Here is a 19,293-nt window from a genome sequence, read left to right on the forward strand (position 1 = left end):
TTTCCAGGGATCCAGTCAGAAAAAAATGCTGTTTTGATTGAATTAGAACTCAATACCATATAAGATCATACAGTATTTAGTTTCAAGAAGATATATTTAATATGATATTGAAAATTTATTTTGATGCAAGTTGCTACTTTTGTTTCCTCGATTACATGAAATTTTTTAGGATGTTTCCAATTGGGCACAAGCCGGGTACCTTGTATTTTTTATATACTTGGTACTCGGCTTAGTTTAAATGAGTAGTAAAAAAATTATTTGTACTTGGTTTGCTAAAAACGAGTACTTACAATTTCAACTACTTGTTAAAAATTGACGGACTTGCAAGTTACTTAACTTGTTTTATTACTTGTTATTTGTAAATAATTTTTAGGTTTTTAATAATTATTTGTAATTTTTTTTTGCTAATTCGTCGAAATGCAAAACTAAGTAAGTATATTATGCATACAAAATATTTCATTGTTTTCCTATATTTTAGTCAATTCAAAAAATATAATATCTAAGAAAAAAAAACGTCAAGATATATCACATATGTTTGATTAACTTATGGAAATAGATATATAAACAAGTTATTTTACTATGATTTAAAAATGGGTTAATTTGATGAATGAATATATATTTGGAAAAATATTAGATTTGTAGTAAGAAGGTAAAGAGAGATAGGAAGAGAAAATAGGACAAAAGGATTGATATAGTTAGTTGGTGAAATATAGTTTTTTTTTTCTAGTTATTGGATCAAATTTCCCATTTAAAAATGTAAATTTGTTCATCAACAAAAACGAGTAACAAACCAAACAATTCCAAGTAATTACTTTGATTTGAATACTTAATACTTATCTTGTACTTGCTAGTAATTTAAATAGATTACTTGATACTCCACTTGGTCAAACCGAGTACTCGAGTTTACGAGTCAAGTGATCAAGTAGCGATTACAAGCCAAGTACTCGACTTTACGAGTCAAGCGAGCGAGTACAAGCCAAAGCCAAGTAACGAGTAATTGTGCCAGCCCTAGTTTCCAACACCAACTTTAAGCAGACTTATTCATTCATCGAGGATGCTATGTATTCTAAAGAAGATATAGTTAGTTGGTGAAATATAGTTTTTTTTTCTAGTTATTGGATCAAATTTCCCATTTAAAAATGTAAATTTGTTCATCAACAAAAACGAGTAACAAACCAAACAATTCCAAGTAATTACTTTGATTTGAATACTTAATACTTATCTTGTACTTGCTAGTAATTTAGAGAGACTTACGGAATGAGACACTTTTTTCTCTTTTTTTACTTCATTAGACACATCTCACTTGAGGGACACTTCTTCATCTCCCTTCCTATGTGTTTTGACTCATATACCTTTTTGCTTTGGTTAGTGATGAATTAGTTTTATTATATAAAATTACTGTCAGCTTTGTGGGGACCAAAAGAGGAGCAACGTGTTTCCTTAAAAGAGAGAGTGTATATACTTTGACTCTTTTTATATGTAGCAAAAGAGTATTTTATACTAAAAGTAACTTTTTAAATTTCTCAACATATTATATGTGTCATTATTTTATATCATACTGTATAAATAAATATATAAAAACATAAAATAAATTATTAAAAATTTTCTTTATATTTTGATATCCATATGTATATATATGTATTTTAATATTTATCAAAATTAAATTTAAATTACATACTGTCTATTTTGATACTTGTGGACACACTTTTGTGGATACATTGTTGATGGACACATTTAAAATAGTCATGGACATGTATTTGTGGATAGCTTTTTGGTATTTTGTAGATACATTTTTGATGGATAAATTCAAAATATCCACTGAATGGCAGAGACATTTAGTGTACAAAATTTTATGGACAAGATTTTATGGACAAAAATCTCAATCTTACAAATTTTATGTATAAAATTTTGTGGACAAGATTTTTGTGGACAAAGTTTGTAGACAAATCATACAAAGTTCAAAGAACCAGTCCCTGATTCGACGCCTTTAAAAGAGACCTTAACAAATTGATAGAAGCTTGTAAGACTTAATGACTGCTTCAAGCTGAGCCTGAAGATGTTCCAGCATGTAAAGTCCAAACATATTTAAAGCATATCCTAAATCCAATTAACCAAACAAATATAGCATGTTCAATAAACAGATGAAGCCAATTTTATTAATCATGAGGAAGGGTTTATAATCAACAAGCAAGAGCTTACATCATCCATAAAATCTCTAATAGACACATCAGAAAACATAATCACAAAACATAATAGGCACGAGAGCTTGTCATCGTCTTTTCCACAACGGAGGTGGGACCTGCTCGTCGTCGCGTCCTCTCCATACCGGATCTCGAATCTGTTGGCCGTCCTGTCGTCCTCTCCACAATGGAAGTCGGACCTGATTGCCGTCGCGTTGTCCTGTCCATACTGGAGCTCTCGGATCTGCTCGTCAGCTCTCATGTCCACAAAATCTCAGAGATTCGATTCAATTGAAAAAGTACAACACAAACAATTAAAAAAAGAAAAAAATATAAAAAAGGTTAGGGGTTTCAAGGAGAAAGGTATTGAAATCGGGCGACGGAGAATGAAGGAGAAAGGTGATGAGATATGAAGAGATAGATATGAGATTATACAGTCACAACCGCTGTGAGCCTTCTGGATTCATGGTGTTTTACAGAGAAATTGAAGACGAAGAAGAAAAGATTTAGCAGAATTATGGTTAGTAAACGAAGGGGCTGAGAAACTGGGAAAATTAGATCTGAATTTCAAAAAATAAAGCCAGAGAGAGAATAAATGATGGTTTCCGAAAACTCAAAAATAAAGAAACTGATTTGTTGAACTATTTTTAAAAATATGGAAAGTGACAGCTTAGTTAGTGAGGAGAGAGTTTAGTTAGTTTGAGAGCATGTAGGACATTACACAATAAAGAAGTGTGCCTCCAGCAACAAGTGTCATTTTGTGTAAATTGAAAGATAAAAAGTGTCTTACAGAGTAAAAAATTCATGAACTTAATAGCAAAATGTCAAAGAAACATTCATTAGAAGTCTAAAAGGTTTCATAGCTCAACCGTTGACATATACAAAATCATAGAACATGCGTACACAAAAGCTGGTTTAGGGCGTTTACGATGCTCCAAAGGATATTTATCATTCCACCTAATCCTTGGTTTCCTCAGTTGAAACCTCGAAACCAGGCGGTATAAACACAATGTCGTCCCAGTTTGATGTTGCGTTTTCCTGCAATATCAATCCCAAGATTAGATTCAGCAAAACTAGTTATTCTTAAAGATCCAACAGTCTTGTTGTGATGTTTATATATCTATTATTGTTTACCTTCATCCCCTTGACAATTTCTTCAAAAACTGCAACCTTTTTGGAAACATAAAAAGCATGCGTTTCAGTATGAGGTAATAAGAATTAATGGACTGACAAGAAAATAACAACAACAAAAACCTGAATGTCTCCGGGTTTCAGAGCAGGGTTAAGTCGGTTCTGTTGGCGGGAAGCCCGTGTCAGGGATTTTTCCAAGTCCTCCTGTACCGAATAAATAGAACACCAGCTTTTAAGTTTTTTGGATCATGTATGGACAAAAAGTGATGATTAGATTAGACAAGGAAAGGTGGTGGTCGTGTTAAACTAACCTTTCTGAAGAAAACAGGGCGATAACTCTTGTTATCACTACGTAGAATCAAGCTCTTTGACTGAACCAAAACAAGAAGAGAGATATTAAGCTAAAAGAAGAAGCCAAGTCACAAGTTTAAGAGCAAACACATTACCTGGAAAACTGGAACACCATTAAAGTCGTCATCAGTGAAACCAGCTGTTTTCCTTTCCTGTTTTACGCACATAGAAGAGAGATACATATCATTTACTTGCAAAGATTCACATCCATAAGACACCTATATGCTGCAAGTACATCCTACCCACCTCTGTTTAAAATAAACCAAATTAGCTGAGGCGATTAAAGAAAAACAAAATGCTCCTTTTCTTAATTGTTTTGTTAAGAAACCTCAGCACAGTATCTAAATCCAAATACATTATGTGTATCAAAATTAGCTGCAACATGGAATTCCAAGAGTCAGCTGACGTCAGAAGTCTAAGGCCTACGCTTAAGGTTTTAGTTTTACCATACAGTATGTCAGTATGTGACTTTATAAATGAGATTTAGAGGAAGAGACCCGATAAGAGCCAAATACAATTTTCTCCTTACTTATTCATTCTCTAAACCTATCTACAGAAGACAAATGAGGAAAAAAACGGAACCAAAGATAGAACCACAGGGTGAAGTCCAGAGAACCTTAAACTCTACTCTCCTAGTCCTAACTCCTAAGCTAAACCCAGACCAAACATAGAACATCCTCTTCTCTACCTCAACTCCCTTGTAATCTTTTAGCTCTAGCTAAAAGACTCAACAGCTGTCAACAGAGCTACAATCAACTAAAACCATGTTAAACTAACACACAGGGCTCCTCAGTGATGAACGATGACAATCATGTTCAGCACAAGGTAACATGTTCTTGAGTATCTAATGGCAAATAAACATTACCTTGAGAGCATTTTGAACTTGAGTAGACTCAGGAATCAACCTAAACGCCACACCATTAACTTTCAACTGGAACACCTGCAGGAACAACAACAAACCAAAAAAAATCAGAAGAGCCAAGAAACCACCACACTACTTAATAAGTACTAGTATATAATAATCCAACAAACTCCCTTCACCTTACTAAGAGCAAGAGCTACAACTTTGGAACCTTCTTTCCTCATACGAGGGTCCATAGCCTTCATCTGGTTAAGCAACGCCTCCGCATCTTCCGCCTTACAGAACAACAACCCCAGAGACTTCCCTGTGGCAGTCCCCGATACCAACACGAACTCCTCATTCGAATTGCTCAGCGCGTAAACAGGAACCCCCGCCAACCTCTCCTCCATATCGTCAGCGGATAGCCCCGGCCCACTGCTTCTTCGTATCGGAGCCACATGGGTCTTCCCGCCGTCGTCAGAGATTCTGGCCCAGAGGGGTGGTGTGTTGCCGGAAGCGAAGCGAGAGAATCCGGAATCGAGAGCTTGCTTGGCTTGGGCTCGAAAGGAGTCGAGAGCAGAGAAGATGTTGTTCGAGTTGGGGTTGAAGAGAGGGTTTAGGGTTTTGGAAACGTTGTTGAGTAAATCGGAGCATTGGGTTTGGATGTTGGAGAAGGATTGTTGCAAAGTTAGGTGCTTTTGCTGTTTAGATGATGAGGAAACGTTTGAATCCATCTTTTCTTTCTCGGGGAAATGCTTTGCGACTGTGACAAGAGAAAACAGAGAGTTGTCTGAGGGTTTTGCTTAAAAAGATTGATCTTTCTTTTTTTTTTGACAGAGGATGACGAAACGATTGGAATCCTCTGTGGCTAGACATATCTTCTGTTAATAACACCAACCATTTGGACTCGGCCACGTATATCTACTTTGGAGCTCTTTGTTTTTCACCATTTCTTATTTCCATCCATCTGATTTATTTATACGATATATCCAAATTTTATGGAACCGTTTGTTTGTCAATTCATGTGACTCTTGTCGATGAATCATCTAAATAAACTTATATTTATTTCTTTTTTATTAAGACTGATCCATCCTACTAGCGAGATAAAAATTAACAAATAATTTAAATAGTTAGAGTAAATATTTAATATAAATTATTATTATTTAAAAATGTACAAATTAGTTAAATTGTGTACATTTTATTATATTTAAAGACTAAATAAACCATGTTATCTGAAAAATTAGTTATGATTTTTTAAGTAAATATTACTTGTTATTTTAAAAAATATGATTTTATTTTGTTAAGTAATGTATGTATTTTTGTGGCATTACATCATTTTTTGTGATTTTCTCGAGTTGGATGACCATAAAAACCCTCAAAATTCTTCTTTTTTTTTTTTTTGTTAATAGAAAAGAAACAAACTTGTAAATAAATTCACAGATTTTTTGTTAAATTTTATATACTTTAGTGGATTATCTTATGTGTATACTAAATTTAGTTGTTACAGTAGATCATTGTTGAAATTTTGTTTGATTTAAAATGTATAATTAATTATAAAATTATTTATGTAATATTAACTATTTAATTAATATATTTGACCAAGAAAATAAAAAATATACATGTTTGCTATAACTTTTTATATTTACTATATTTGAAAATCAAGTAAACCATGTTTCTTATATAAACGATTATAATTTTTGAAATAAATGTAACTGATTAGTTGACCAAAAATGTTTCTAGTTAATTTTCATAATATAAATTTTAATTTCTTAAAATTCATTGTTTTGATCATAAATTTACTACATTTTACCATAGATTACTGTTCAAATTTATTTGAATTAAAATGTATAATTAATTATAGTATTATTTATGTAATATTAGATATGGTACTTTGTTAATATTATTTGTGAGGTTGTGTGTTAGTTGTCTGTGCTGACTCCATGTTTGATTGAGACATGATCTTTGTATATATATGCTGCAGTTGTAGGATTCACAATGTAGAGTTCTCGTGTTTGTGGAACTAAATGAAGAATTTCAATGTATTATTTTGGTTCAAAAAAATTTCCTTGACTACTTTTACGTTTTGTTAGTTAGTTTGAAAACCCGACTTCATAATTGCCGTAGAAGAGGAATTAATTGAATTTTATTAATTACTAGATTTTTTATCCGCGCTACGCGCGGATTGTGTTCTATACATTTTCTTTTAAAAATTGATATTTTAAAATATTTCACATTATATTACATTAAATCTATGTAAAACATTATAAATAATAAAACAGATCATGATAACTTGAGATTTTCTGTTATGATTTTTTTAAAACATTATTATATTGTTTGATTTTGTTGTTCATGCTTTACAATATTTTCATCCATGAAAAAAATTAATAGTTATAATTTTAATGATTAGTAATTGATTATATATGTTTAAGTATATCTGGAAAAATTACTAAAATGTTACATAATAGTTTTTTGATAAAGTATCTGTTTGCTAAATATATTTAAATTTTCGTGTAACGTTTATTTTTATTTTTATGTTTTTGGCCCCTATTTTCTTTCTTATGTTAAGAATTTATTAGTTCAAACCAAATATAATTCCTTAGAAAATATTTCTTGTCTGAAAAAACAATGTAATCAATTTCTTTCTAAAGTTAATCAGCTTATATATATATATATATATATATATATATATATATATATATGAAATATATTTCAATAAAGACTAACATCTAAAAAGGATATTGCCCTACTTAGAATTTTAGTAAAACATTTTGTAGCATCTAATTTTTGTTTGGTATACTTTATATCAGGTTTTTGTTTTTTATTTGTCATTTGTTTATATGTTTTATAATATATTTCTTACGGTTAAAACATAATTTCTTACAGATATAATAAATAAATCTAATTTAATAAACTCAGTGTTTCTAAGTTCAAATAACAAATTTCATACAAATAATTTTTGCTATACGGTATTTATTTGTGTGATTTATTTTATTTTTGGTATTTATGTTTGTTTTGTTAGCCTACTTTATAATCAATAACATTTATTCTCACATTATGTGATTTTAATCTCTTATTATTTATACTTTGGGTTATGTTTTTAATCTACTTGAATTTATTGTTTTTATTGGTGTATTGTCTTTTATAGTGTAGAGTTTTTGAGTTTAGCTTCCAATTTAAAACTGATATTGGAAACAGACGACTTAGATTTGATTGCCTACATTTAGTATTTTAACATATATATAATTATTAGTGGAAAGTAACTACTTAAAAAATTCTATCATTAAACTAATAGTTTTGCTTAGGAGCTATTAATATCATAAGTTGTACATGAAAATATAATAACAATTACAATAGTCAATGGGCATAAGATTTTGTTAGTTGGAAACAAATAATTCGGAAAGCAAACAAAGCAATCACATGATATGAGATCTCATCCCAATAAAATAATATAGTAGGTTTTATGTAATCTTACTATAAATTTATATAATAAAGTTGGTGAGAACGTATTTCATACTCCCTCCCTTTCATATTAAGTGACTTAATATTGTATAACAATTTATTATTTTACAAAATAAATGTCGTTTTAGGGTTTCAGTGAAATTTATGTCATTAATTTGTTTCTTTACCTCTACATAAATTAAGAAAAAAATTAAAGCAATAGAATTCTAATTGTTAAATAAGGGCAAAATCGAACATTTTACCTTTTTTTAATTGGCGTGAATTTAGAACGGTAATTAAAATGAAATTAAAAAAGTATATGTTAGAGTCTTATTTTATTTTGTTATAAAATTGTTGTAGTTAGAATATGATATGCAATATTTACAACCTAATTGATGAAAATGTGCAAATTAAAACCATTTATCTATTGAAGCTCTTGTTAAATTTTTTCTCTTCATAATTAAAATAAGGATGCTACTTCTTACTTTATCTTTATATATTTAAAATTAAATATATATTTTCAATAATGTTTATAAAATATTAATTTTGATATCTTCAGATATTATATAGATGATTCAATTCATATTAACAGCTGATAAACTATTATTTATATTTGATTTTATAATTTGTATCTAGATTTTTATTTGAATAGCTTATACAGTTAATTTATATATTAAAGTATTAACTTTTGTTTTGTATTTAACAGAAAGTCATAATTTATGATTATTATATATTTTCTCTGTTTTAGTGTATTAAATAGATATGAAGATTTTTATTTTGTTTCACAATGTAATTTATTTCGAAATCCAATGAAAAGATGAAATGACTAAACAGTATTTATTTAAAAAGTTAAAATTAAAATTGAAATAGAATTTATTATTAGTTATTCTTTCTCAATAATTAAGTGCTAAAGAAAAAAGAATATATATCTTAGTATTTGTATATTTCAGGTTTACAAAAAGAAATCTATAAGAAATTTGGACGATGTAGTAATCACAGAAAATGCCAACTACGAAAACATACTAATTTGAATTTATAATCACATGTGTCTGTTCTCTGAAAACCTAAAGACGTTGCCCAATTGCAAAGTCCATCACGTTGTAAACATAATCGACGTGTGCATGCAAAATATATTTCGCTCACAAATTCTTGAAACCGATTGCTCCGTCGGTTCCATTGTTGATCATTGCAGAAAAATCGATTTGTTGTTGAAAAAAGGACTGTTCAGTTCAACGGCAGATGCACATCGTGTCAAGATAGACTTTGAAAATGGACAGTGATGAGACCTAATAGCTCACTACATTAGCTCTAGCAGGAAAGGCTCCTCCAATGATCACCCCGAATCCAATCCCTGGTCTTGAGGTTCAGAGCCAATGGCAGTGGGATAAAACAGTATAGCTGCCTCGGGAAACCATTGATCCCAACATATAGCTGAATAAAACATTGCACCAATACTTCAGTTATGATTTTGTCTACTTATAAATCACACGAAAAAGCTAAGCAAGAAAATTTCGCTTATACATGTTAACCAAATAGCAATGATAAAGTAAGAAAATGTTTAATTCGGAGATTCTTCTACTCAGAAACTACTTTAAAGCCAGTGTCACCATGATTGAAAAAATATTTCTCTTAACCTAAAGAATAGAAAATATATCATCAAAAGAAAGTCGAGGGGTTTCTAACCCCAAACTTGATTCACCTGGTCCATCAGGGGTATGCGACTTCCTATAAATCCCGAGGTTAGTTCCATCAGAGTCAATAATGTCAATAGAGTTGTAAGTGCGTTAATTTGCCTACTCAAAAAAAGCTAACCGGCATCACTACACTCAGATCCTTGGCCAGCTTCTGCATCATGTGTTAGTAACCCATATCCAACCATTCAAGCACAACTATATAACGGAAACATCTCCAGATGACATCTCCCGTGTTGATGAAAGTACAAAAAACCACAATCTAAGTATCAAAGGTGCACCAATATGAAAAAGAGGATACCTTGCAGTGGTAGGATGATCTTTGTAAGGCTTGGCTCGCTGAAAGTAGTCCTCTCTTGGTGCTTGACAGAAGTAATATATGTTCCTGTATTCATGTACGTAAAAAAAATGATTGGAGATACTTGCATTCATATTGTATGGTAATCATTTTTTTTAATATGCAATAATCAAGGGAGAACATCATAGATCACTACATAACAGGACTTTACTCCAGAGTCCACAGGTAGAGCATCAGATATGTCAATACTTAAGGCAGGTATGACAATTAAAATCGAAACACTACAGCAGATATGTAAGAGGAAGAATGACCTGAATAAGAACGATGTTTGCCTAAATCGAAACACTCAGAGTCGCGTTCATGGTGATCATGTCTGTTCCTACACCACCAGCATCTTGACCAGCTTGGATCTTGAGCGTCTCGAATGTTATACTCTGCAAAGTCCAGATCTGAGAATTGGATTCTTGAATCAGATTTAAAATCTAAGAGTTCAGATCGGAACACTAACCTTGACAGTTATCTTCGGTTTCTGAGGTTTAGCAGCTCCGTACAGAATCAAAGAGAAGAGACCAAAGAGTATGAAGAACCCAACGATGAAGGCCAAGACATAGTACCCACGAGGCATGCCACGATCTCTCTCGCCGTCATCTAACAACCCTTCTTCTTCGATCATCGCACACTCTTTCCACTGCTTCTCTCCGCCGTGTCCTTTCCGCTTTGAGCCGTCGTTGACTTTCCGAGACCCGGGTTTCAAAGACCCGGAGAATCGGGTTGAGGAGGATTCTCGTGAGTAGCGGCCCATGGATGATTGAGAATGCGGCGGAGATCCCATCGGACTAAGTACCAGAGTTGAGTGGCGTTGGCTTTACACTAAAAAAAGAACGATGTTGGCTTTCTTTTATGTGCTTCTCTGACCAGAACACAAAACCAAGAAACAAAAGCCCCATCGCTTACTCCGTCGCTTTTTTGCTCTCTTAAAACTCGTTTACATTTTTTTGATGTCTCCCTCTTCACACTCTCCATCGGTTGCTCTCCAAGGGTGAGCTGCTGTAAACGTAATAAATTAATTAGCTAAGGAAATCAGGTGAGAGCCGATGGTTAGAAGAAATGGTAAAATGACTTGAGAGGTAAAAGGCTAAAGCAAGGAGATTAATAAAGTTGCAGTGAGGAAGGAGAAGAGTAAGAGTCTGCCTCTTTGTCGCTGGAGTGTGGAATTAAGTTGGAATACGAAGGAAGTGGAAGAAGGCTGTGGATATTATATAGTGAGTTTTGGAAATCTGAGAAGTGGTTCTCATCGGACTGTTTCAGAATTCCAAAGATAAAAAATGGATATATGAAGTAGTGGAAGGTGAAAGAGTGACTTTTTGTTTAGTTGAATATTAGGTCTGAGAGAGGTAGGCCTGAAATGGGCCATGAAGAATTATTATTTGCTCACACCAATGATCCAATATTTTTCTTGTGTCGATTAAAGCAGACGTGAGGTGGCATTTTAAAATTCTATGATTGGCTGATTTTATGAACGACGTGGACATGCTGAGAATGGAGTATATCTCCCTTTTAATATAGTTTAGATGCTACTTGAAATAGAATATGGAGACCATTACAATACACCTTGGATAATCTCAGATTTAATTATTTGATGATAGCCATTGCTTCAAGATTAGTCTTTCCACATCATACAGACTGATCATAAACGAAAATAGACACATAGACATAGTCATTCCATCTCTCATAACATACTACATCTTTCTCCTCCCTTCTCTGGATCCAGGAAGAATCGAAATTTGAAGATCATAGCCCAAATTCAGTGCTCCATGACACTGCATTGGTCTCCTCATTATTTTCTGTCACCCATATTTCAGTTTTTGAAGTAGTATACTGATGCAGTAACACTGAAAGCTTCTCTTAACACTGAAAGATCCCCAAGTTGCGTTCCTCCTCTTTCATTTGTAGCAAACATGTGAATTGCACGGATTAGGAAAACCATCAAAGTAATCCAGGGACTAACCTTGACCGATATGACCATCAGAATCTCTTCATGAACCAGAGTTAAACTCGTAGATGTCATCATTTGGACACCACAATAAAACTGTGCATAATGTAACATATATAGTAGCCAACCAGAAATAAAATAAGAAACAAAGATGTAAGAAAGTTGCAGAGAACTGTATTATTGATTAAAAATAGTTGGAGATTACAATTAGCTCTGGTAGCAAAAACTTCACTCGTCTCTTTTACAAAAAACAAAGAGAAGAATATTAAGAAACATAAGTAAAAAAGCTTCATTCACTATAATTTGGCACATTGCTATATTTATTCTTTCTTTTTACAACTGAAAAGATTCAAAAGTAGAACATAAAATTGATAGAACATGAATTTTGTGGACTCTAAACTGAAGGAACCAAAGAATCACACCTTGATCATGTTTCCGCAGCCTCAGGGACGTCATAACTCATAAGAGCATGTTGTTACTTCCAGCAACCAAGAATGAAAATGCTAAGAGAAAAAGAAAGCTGGGAACTTACATTCATTCGATTCTGAATAATTCTTGGTCTCTTCTTTGGTCTTGGGGGAAGTTTTTTCCCAACAAAGGCTGTGAAATACTTTTCGATTTCTTCCATCAACAAAGAAACAGAGAATTTCAGTTTCTGAGAATCTCCATCACCACACCCTTTGTTTCTACCTCTGTTAACGCCAATGATACTTGTCTGCTCATCTCCAAGTTCGTTACAAGCAGCTTGCCTCGTCCTCAGATTCCACGGCGGAGTTTCTGCAACGCCATCATCGCCTCCATTTCTTAAAGTTGATAACTTTGGTTTCCCATCACACAATATATCGAGCTGTAGCTTGCCGTTCCAGGACCATCAGTATGGTGGATCTGCATATCGACCGTCATGTATTAGTTTATTTCGTTGTTTGACTAGAATGATAAGATGGTTTTGAGAGGAGGAATGCTAACCTTTTATACTCTCAGTTCTACCGCCTTGCAAGAGTGAAGATCTCATTGAAGGGAGATCGAGGGTGATGGATTAAAGTAAAACATTAAGAGGATGAATCTGTAACTGGTAGCTTTGGATTGTTAGGAAGAAGATGAAACAATGCCATCGAAACCATATGTTGTCTTTCGATCTCAAATGTCGGAGATGAATGTCGGGTTCAACCCTAAAATCAAAACGTCGCGTTTCAAGACACTTGATGTTGCTCTTTACCGGGCTGGTTCTATTAAGCAAAACATAAAGCCCGTTTACACACAGAAGCTCACATGTATTTCACACAAAATAAATGATAATGGCTTCACAGGACACATGTCATCTTCTAGAGAAGCGACTTTCCTACGTGAAATCACATGTGGCTCGATGAGGAATGAAAGAATGTCTTTTTATTATAATATAGATAGACTTTGATTTCCATCCAGATAAATTTAGTAAACAAATTACGAAAATTCCATTGTTTTGATTTGATCATATATTATTTTTATTAATTATCTAAAATATAATTAATTTTAAATATGATTTTAGCAGAAAATATAACTTGCGATTTTAGCGGAAAAATACATTTTTATGAGTTTTGTGGAAAAAGCGTTTTTGGCAGGAAAATGCGTTTTTTGCGGGAAAATGCGTTTTTGCGGGAAAATACATTTTTTTGATTTTAGTAGAAAAAGTGTTTTTGCGGTTTTGGCAAAAAAAAATGCTATTATGCGGTTTTGGCGGAGAAATGCGTTTTTGCATTTTTGGCCGGAAAATAATTTTTTTTGTGATTTTGGCAGGAACATGCATTTTGCGGTTTTAGCAGGAAGGTGCAGTTTTTCGGTTTTGGCGGGAATTTTGTTTTTGCGGGAAAATGCGTTTTCGTGTTTTCGCAAGAAAATGTGTTTTTTTTTGGTGGGAAAATGGGTTTAGGCGGGAAAATGCGTTTTCCGGGAAAATGCGTTTTTTGTTTGCGTTTTTAGCAGGAATGTGCGTTATACGAATTTGACGGGAAAGTGAATTTTTGCTGTTTTGACAGAAAGTGGTGGGGAAATGTGTTTGGAAGGAAAGTGTGTGTTTTTCGGTTTTTGCGGAAATGCATTTTTGTTGGTCTAGCAGAAAATATGTTTTTCCGATTTTGGCGGAAAAATGCGTTTTGTTGTTTTGACGACAAATGTGTTTTGAGATTTTGGTTGGAAAATGTGGTTTTGTTATTTTTTCGTGAATGACAAAATGATATTAGGTTTTAAATTTGTAATTTATGAATTATACATGGGGTATAATAGATATCATACCATTTTGACAAAACCATCTCCATCCAGATGGTCCAAATTGGTTCAGTTGGATTGACTTTAAAATAGATCTGCTCGTTTATTTCATAGGTTTTTGGTTTTGTTTGTTATTGGATATCGATCTGCTTATCCATGCCATCTCAAGTCTAAATAATATAATAGTTTTTTTATGTCAAAAAATAATTAGCTTGAAAAATCTGTAAGTGAATATTATTGTTTTTTTAACGTTGGATAATTATGCTATTATAAATTATGAAAAATATTATAGAAGATTTTACTGCCGACAATTCTACTTACCTTATAAGGATTTACGTCTAACTTCATCATCTGAGCCGCCTTAAAATATTAATGAAGTCGTTAATCTAACCACTTAAAAGGGCTTCCACAAATATTATATTATTTCTTTAATGAAAAGATTTAGTCAACTAATATTTTAAAATGTATAGTTTTCTAGAAAGGAAGTGTATATTTGTAAAGTTTGAAAACATATTGTCTCAAATTAGTGACCATATCCTTTTTTTTAAATAATGATTAAATTCAATCTTATTCAAATTTTATACCAATTTCATTGATTTTTTTTGTTTGTTAAATTATCGTCAAAAAAGGAAGTGTATTTGTAAAGTTTGAAAACATACTGTCTCAAATAAGTGACCATATTGTTTTTAAAAAAATGATTAAATTCAATCTTATTCAAATTGTATACCAAACATATTGTCAAATTTTATACCAATTTTAGTTTTCCTTCTGTGTCAAAAAAATTATCAAGAAAAAATTTCTATCCAATTTTGATGAGGAACGAGTTGACCAAAAGTTCATACCTTTTATTCATTTTGTTTAAAAAGAAATACAGATATTAGTTATTTTTAACGGTATTATTGTTTTTAAAATTTATTAATCTATGTTATTTTAATAATCAACCACGACCAAACCTATGTCAAAGATATTATAAATATAAAAAGAACTAAAAGTATTTTTATTATATATTTATTTCATCAAATCATCATAAAAACAAAAATACTGTAATCTTTGATCATGATCATAATATTTTTATGATATAACTAACTTTAGTCTTAAAAATAATCCAAGGATTAAAATGTAGATTATGATTATCAATTAGTTTAAACTTGGCTAAGTGAATACCCCTTCAATTTATTTTCGGATTGATTCAAAAAAATATATAATAAATTACAAATGTTTAAAAAAAAATATATTTAACAAAACTAAGATAATAAACTGAACTCAATGCAATTAAGAAAAATGATTATCAATTTATCTATTTAAAATCAAAATAACTGTAGCTCAAATCAGAAGGAAAACTGTAATCCAAAATATATTAGAAAGTAAATAAGTGAACTAATATATATATATATATATAAATTTATGTATAGCTAAGAAACAACATATTATTATTTACTTTTTAATATATTGGATTACAGTTTTCCTTCTGATTTGAGCTACACTTGTTTTGATTTTTAAATAGATAAATTGATATTCATTTTTCTTAATTGGATTGAGTTCAGTTTATTATCTTAGTTTTGTTAAATATATTTACTTATTATAAATATGTACACTAACAAAGTTGCATTTCATCTCAAAACCAAAATTATTATTTGATCACCATGTCTCCTGCAATTAGAATGATGAGCATGGCACTCTTTATTCAAATCTTTACATTTTTTCTCTTTACCGCCACAGTCTCATCATTTCCTCCCGGTGGCTTCACAGTTGATTTATTCCAGCGTCGCTCTAATTCATCTTCTTCTCGAATCTCTAATACCCAGCCCGGATCATCTCCTTACGCCGATACCTTCTCTGATTCCTCCGAGTATTTTATGAAATTACAAATCGGTACTCCTCCTGTCCAGATCGAAGCTATCTTAGACACAGGAAGCAGCCGCATCTGGACAAATTGTTTGCCTTGTGGTAACTGCTTTAAACAAAGTGGTCCAGTATTCGACCCTTCAAAATCCTCGACCTACAAAGACAAAATATGCGATGGCAGTCCTTGTTCGTATGAGACAATCTACGAAGACCAAAGCTATACAAAAGGAACAATTGCAACCGAGACTGTCAGGATCCAATCAACTTCAGGTCAACCTTATGTAATGCCTGAAACCACCATTGGATGTTCCCACAACTCCTCAGTAGTGTTTAGAACAGCCGCTTCGGGCATTGTTGGTCTAAACTGGGGATCTTCATCACTTGTCTCTCAGATGGGTGAAGACATGCTAGGTCTCATGTCTTACTGCTTTTCTGGTGAGGGAACTAGTAAGCTCAACTTTGGAAGTAATGCTATTGTGTCAGGAGACGGGACTGTAGCAGCCAATATGTTTAGAAAGAAGGCGAATCCCAATATGTATTACCTAAACCTAGACGCTGTCAGCGTTGGGGAGACTCGCATTGAGACATTGGGGACACCGTTTCAGGCCTTAGACGGGAACATGATCATTGACTCTGGAACAACTTACACCTACTTGCCCGAGAGCTACTGCGACAAAGTGAGGACGGCAGTGGAAAAAGTTGTGAAAGCGGATCAAGGAGCTTCCACGGACAATATGCTTTGCTACAAAACGAATAACATGGATATCTTTCCAGTGATCACAATGCATTTCCAAGGTGGTGCGGACCTTGTTTTGGATAAATACAATACGTATATGATGTATGGAGAAGTCACTTGTCTGATGATTTTATGTGATCCGGGAACACCAATTTTGGGTAACAGAGCACAAAACAATTTTTTGGTTGGGTATGATCCTTCTTCACTATTGGTTTCTTTTAAACCCACCAATTGTTCTGCATTGTGGAGTTAGACAAGACAAACCAAGACTAGAGAGTCATTTTCATTAATAAGACCACAGAGAATGGATTTGTTTTTGTGAATGAGTTGTTGAGTCACAATCATAATAAATAATAAATAAGCTTTTAGACAGAGCTCTCTGCCATATCTTCAAGAACTCATGCATCACTTTACTCTCTTTCTCCATTGATAATGTAGAAAGATACTCAACCTGTTTTCAAATTCTGTTCGCTTTGAGGTTTGATTAACTATGATTGATTCACTTTTGGATATTCAGTTTGTTTTAGTTTTGGTTCCAGCGATAAAATGAAGGTTGTAGAAAGTATTGTTTCACAATACTTGATTATCAAATATAGAAACACACACACGAATCAATAAGACGTCTTCTTATTCAATCATTCAAGCTCTCGAAATCACAATATAAAAGTCAATCACAAAACTCATAAGTATAACCACAAGTCGGTATCTACTTATATAGAATCATATATTCCTAATCCTATATGGATAACCACAATCAAATATATCCTAATCACTTTATCAAACCAAATCTCAATGTGATTAGGATAGCTTGCAGCTCAAGCTAGCTTCAAGTTTATCAAACCAACATTCTCCTCCTTAAACTTGAAGTCATCTTCTTCCACCATTTGAACACCAATCAGCTTCCTCATCTCTGCAAATTTTATTCTTCCAAGGGACTTTGTCAATACATCAGCTCTCTGTTCACTACCCGGCAACATGCTCAACTTCCACTGGTTCATTCTCAACACATTCACGGATAAAATGAAATCTTCTATGTATGTGCTTACTCTGTCCGTAAAATACTGGATCTTTGGACAGAGCAATCGCAGATTTGTTATCAACCTTTATGATCACTTTCCTGCTTGCTTGGCCGATAACTTCTCCTAGAAGATCTTGTAACCATATGGCTTGTTTAGCCGCTTCTGTTGCCGCCATGAACTCGGCTTCACAAGAGGATAATGGAACTATCTCTTGCTTACGTGAGCACCATGATATTGGACTTGCATTGAGATAGAAAACATATCATGTAGTACTTCTTCCATCATCAACATCAACATTGTGAGAAGCGTCACTGAAACCTATCAATTTTATCTGTTCAGACCGTGTGTAGATAAGTCCGAGAGAGAGAGAGAGAGTTCCTCGCATGTAGCGCATCACCTGCTTCAATGCTGCTCCATGGGATTGCTTTGGATCATGCATGAATCTTCTTAAGACACCAACACTAAATGATAGATCTGGTCGGGTATGAAGTAGGTAACGCAGGCATCCTATGCTCCTCCTATAATCTCTTTCATTGATACTCTTCTCTTCAGCTGATCTCGACAACTTCACATTGACATCCATAGGTGTAGAGACTGAATTACAAGCTGCCATCCCACACTCTTCCATTATTTTCCGAGCATACCTATCTTGTTTCAAAGTGATACCTCTATGATCCTGACATACCTCAATCCCAAGGTCATAAGTTAGCTTGCCTAGATCACTCATCTCAAACTTTGTTGCCATCTCCTTTTTAAAACGAAGAATTTGCGCCAATGATGTTCCCGTTACAAGTAAATCGTCTACATATACCGCGACAATGAGTGTTCCGCCTTTCTCTTCTTTCTTATATACTGATGGCTCCTTAGAACAGCGCTGAAAGCTAAACTCCTTCAGGATTTTATTTAACTTTTGGTTCCAAGCTCTAGGTGCTTGCTTTAAACCATAAAGAGCCTTTTTCAATTTATAAACTTTGTGCTCTTCGCCTGCAACTTCAAAACCTTCTGGTTCAGTAACAAATACTTCTTCTCTTAGATATCCATGGAGGAATGTGGTTTTAACATCAAGATGGTGTATCTCCCATCCTTTTGAGGCTACTAGAGCAATGATCAAACGAATGGTCTCGATGCGAGCTACAAGTGGGAAGACTTCATCATAATCAATACCTTGTTTCTGAACATATTCTTTTGCAACTAGCTGTGCCTTGTACTTGATTATGCTACCATCTGCATTCCTCTTAACCGTAAACACCCATTTCAAACCTATAGGTTTTACTCCCAAGGGAAAATCGACAAGCAACCATGTATCATTCTTTTCTATACTAAAAATCTCATCCTCACAAGCATCATCAATCCATACCTTTAACTTCGTAGCTTCAGTATAACCTAAGGTTCATCATTAATTATACACAAAAGTCGTTCACACTCTGCTTCTACCATAAGCACATAATCCTCAAGGTAAGACGGTTTGTTACTTGTTCTCGTCGACCTTCTTAGTTGGGGTTGTTCTTCTTGATCACCACCATCACTTT

At 33.2% G+C, this 19,293-nt stretch overlaps 3 protein-coding genes across 3 annotated transcripts; 1 reads left to right on the forward strand and 2 right to left on the reverse strand.

The window, feature by feature from the left end:
• Positions 1–2,910: 2,910 nt before the first annotated feature.
• LOC103832164 (protein TIC 22-like, chloroplastic) lies at positions 2,911–5,339 on the reverse strand. Its single transcript, XM_009108130.3, has 7 exons — positions 4,704–5,339; positions 4,528–4,602; positions 3,758–3,814; positions 3,623–3,682; positions 3,435–3,515; positions 3,315–3,350; positions 2,911–3,218 (listed from the first exon to the last, which is right to left on the reverse strand). The coding sequence occupies exons 1-7, from the start codon at positions 5,235–5,237 to the stop codon at positions 3,138–3,140; spliced, it is 924 nt and encodes a 307-aa protein (XP_009106378.1). The 5' UTR covers positions 5,238–5,339; the 3' UTR covers positions 2,911–3,137.
• A 523-nt stretch (positions 5,340–5,862) lies between these two features.
• On the reverse strand, positions 5,863–10,877 carry LOC103832175. The gene is made up of 4 exons (XM_033276171.1): positions 10,846–10,877; positions 10,439–10,793; positions 10,242–10,364; positions 5,863–10,017 (listed from the first exon to the last, which is right to left on the reverse strand). Exons 1-3 carry the CDS (start codon positions 10,875–10,877, stop codon positions 10,263–10,265), a joined length of 489 nt encoding a protein of 162 aa, XP_033132062.1. The 3' UTR covers positions 5,863–10,017; positions 10,242–10,262.
• A 2,014-nt stretch (positions 10,878–12,891) lies between these two features.
• On the forward strand, positions 12,892–17,050 carry LOC103832192 (aspartic proteinase CDR1-like). The gene has a single exon (XM_033278998.1). It carries the CDS (start codon positions 15,808–15,810, stop codon positions 16,996–16,998), a length of 1,191 nt encoding a protein of 396 aa, XP_033134889.1. The 5' UTR covers positions 12,892–15,807; the 3' UTR covers positions 16,999–17,050.
• The last annotated feature ends 2,243 nt before the right edge of the window (positions 17,051–19,293 follow it).

This window comes from Brassica rapa, chromosome A01, assembly GCF_000309985.2.
Source record: "Brassica rapa cultivar Chiifu-401-42 chromosome A01, CAAS_Brap_v3.01, whole genome shotgun sequence".
In the NCBI taxonomy this organism is placed as follows: domain Eukaryota; kingdom Viridiplantae; phylum Streptophyta; class Magnoliopsida; order Brassicales; family Brassicaceae; genus Brassica; species Brassica rapa.

Bases quoted from the DNA above. Each gene is read 5' to 3' on its own strand.
- LOC103832164 (XM_009108130.3), bottom strand. From the start codon at position 5,237: ATGGATTCAAACGTTTCCTCATCATCTAAACAGCAAAAGCACCTAACT. The intron at 4,603-4,703 runs GTGAAGGGAGTT...TTGTTCCTGCAG, and splicing joins TAGCTCTTGCTCTTAGTAAG to GTGTTCCAGTTGAAAGTTAA. The intron at 3,219-3,314 runs GTAAACAATAAT...TTGATATTGCAG, and splicing joins AAATTGTCAAGGGGATGAAG to GAAAACGCAACATCAAACTG.
- LOC103832192 (XM_033278998.1), top strand. From the start codon at position 15,808: ATGTCTCCTGCAATTAGAATGATGAGCATGGCACTCTTTATTCAAATC.
- LOC103832175 (XM_033276171.1), bottom strand. From the start codon at position 10,877: ATGGGGCTTTTGTTTCTTGGTTTTGTGTTCTG. The intron at 10,794-10,845 runs GTCAGAGAAGCA...TTTAGTGTAAAG, and splicing joins TTTCTTGGTTTTGTGTTCTG to CCAACGCCACTCAACTCTGG. The intron at 10,365-10,438 runs GTTAGTGTTCCG...TGGACTTTGCAG, and splicing joins AACCGAAGATAACTGTCAAG to AGTATAACATTCGAGACGCT.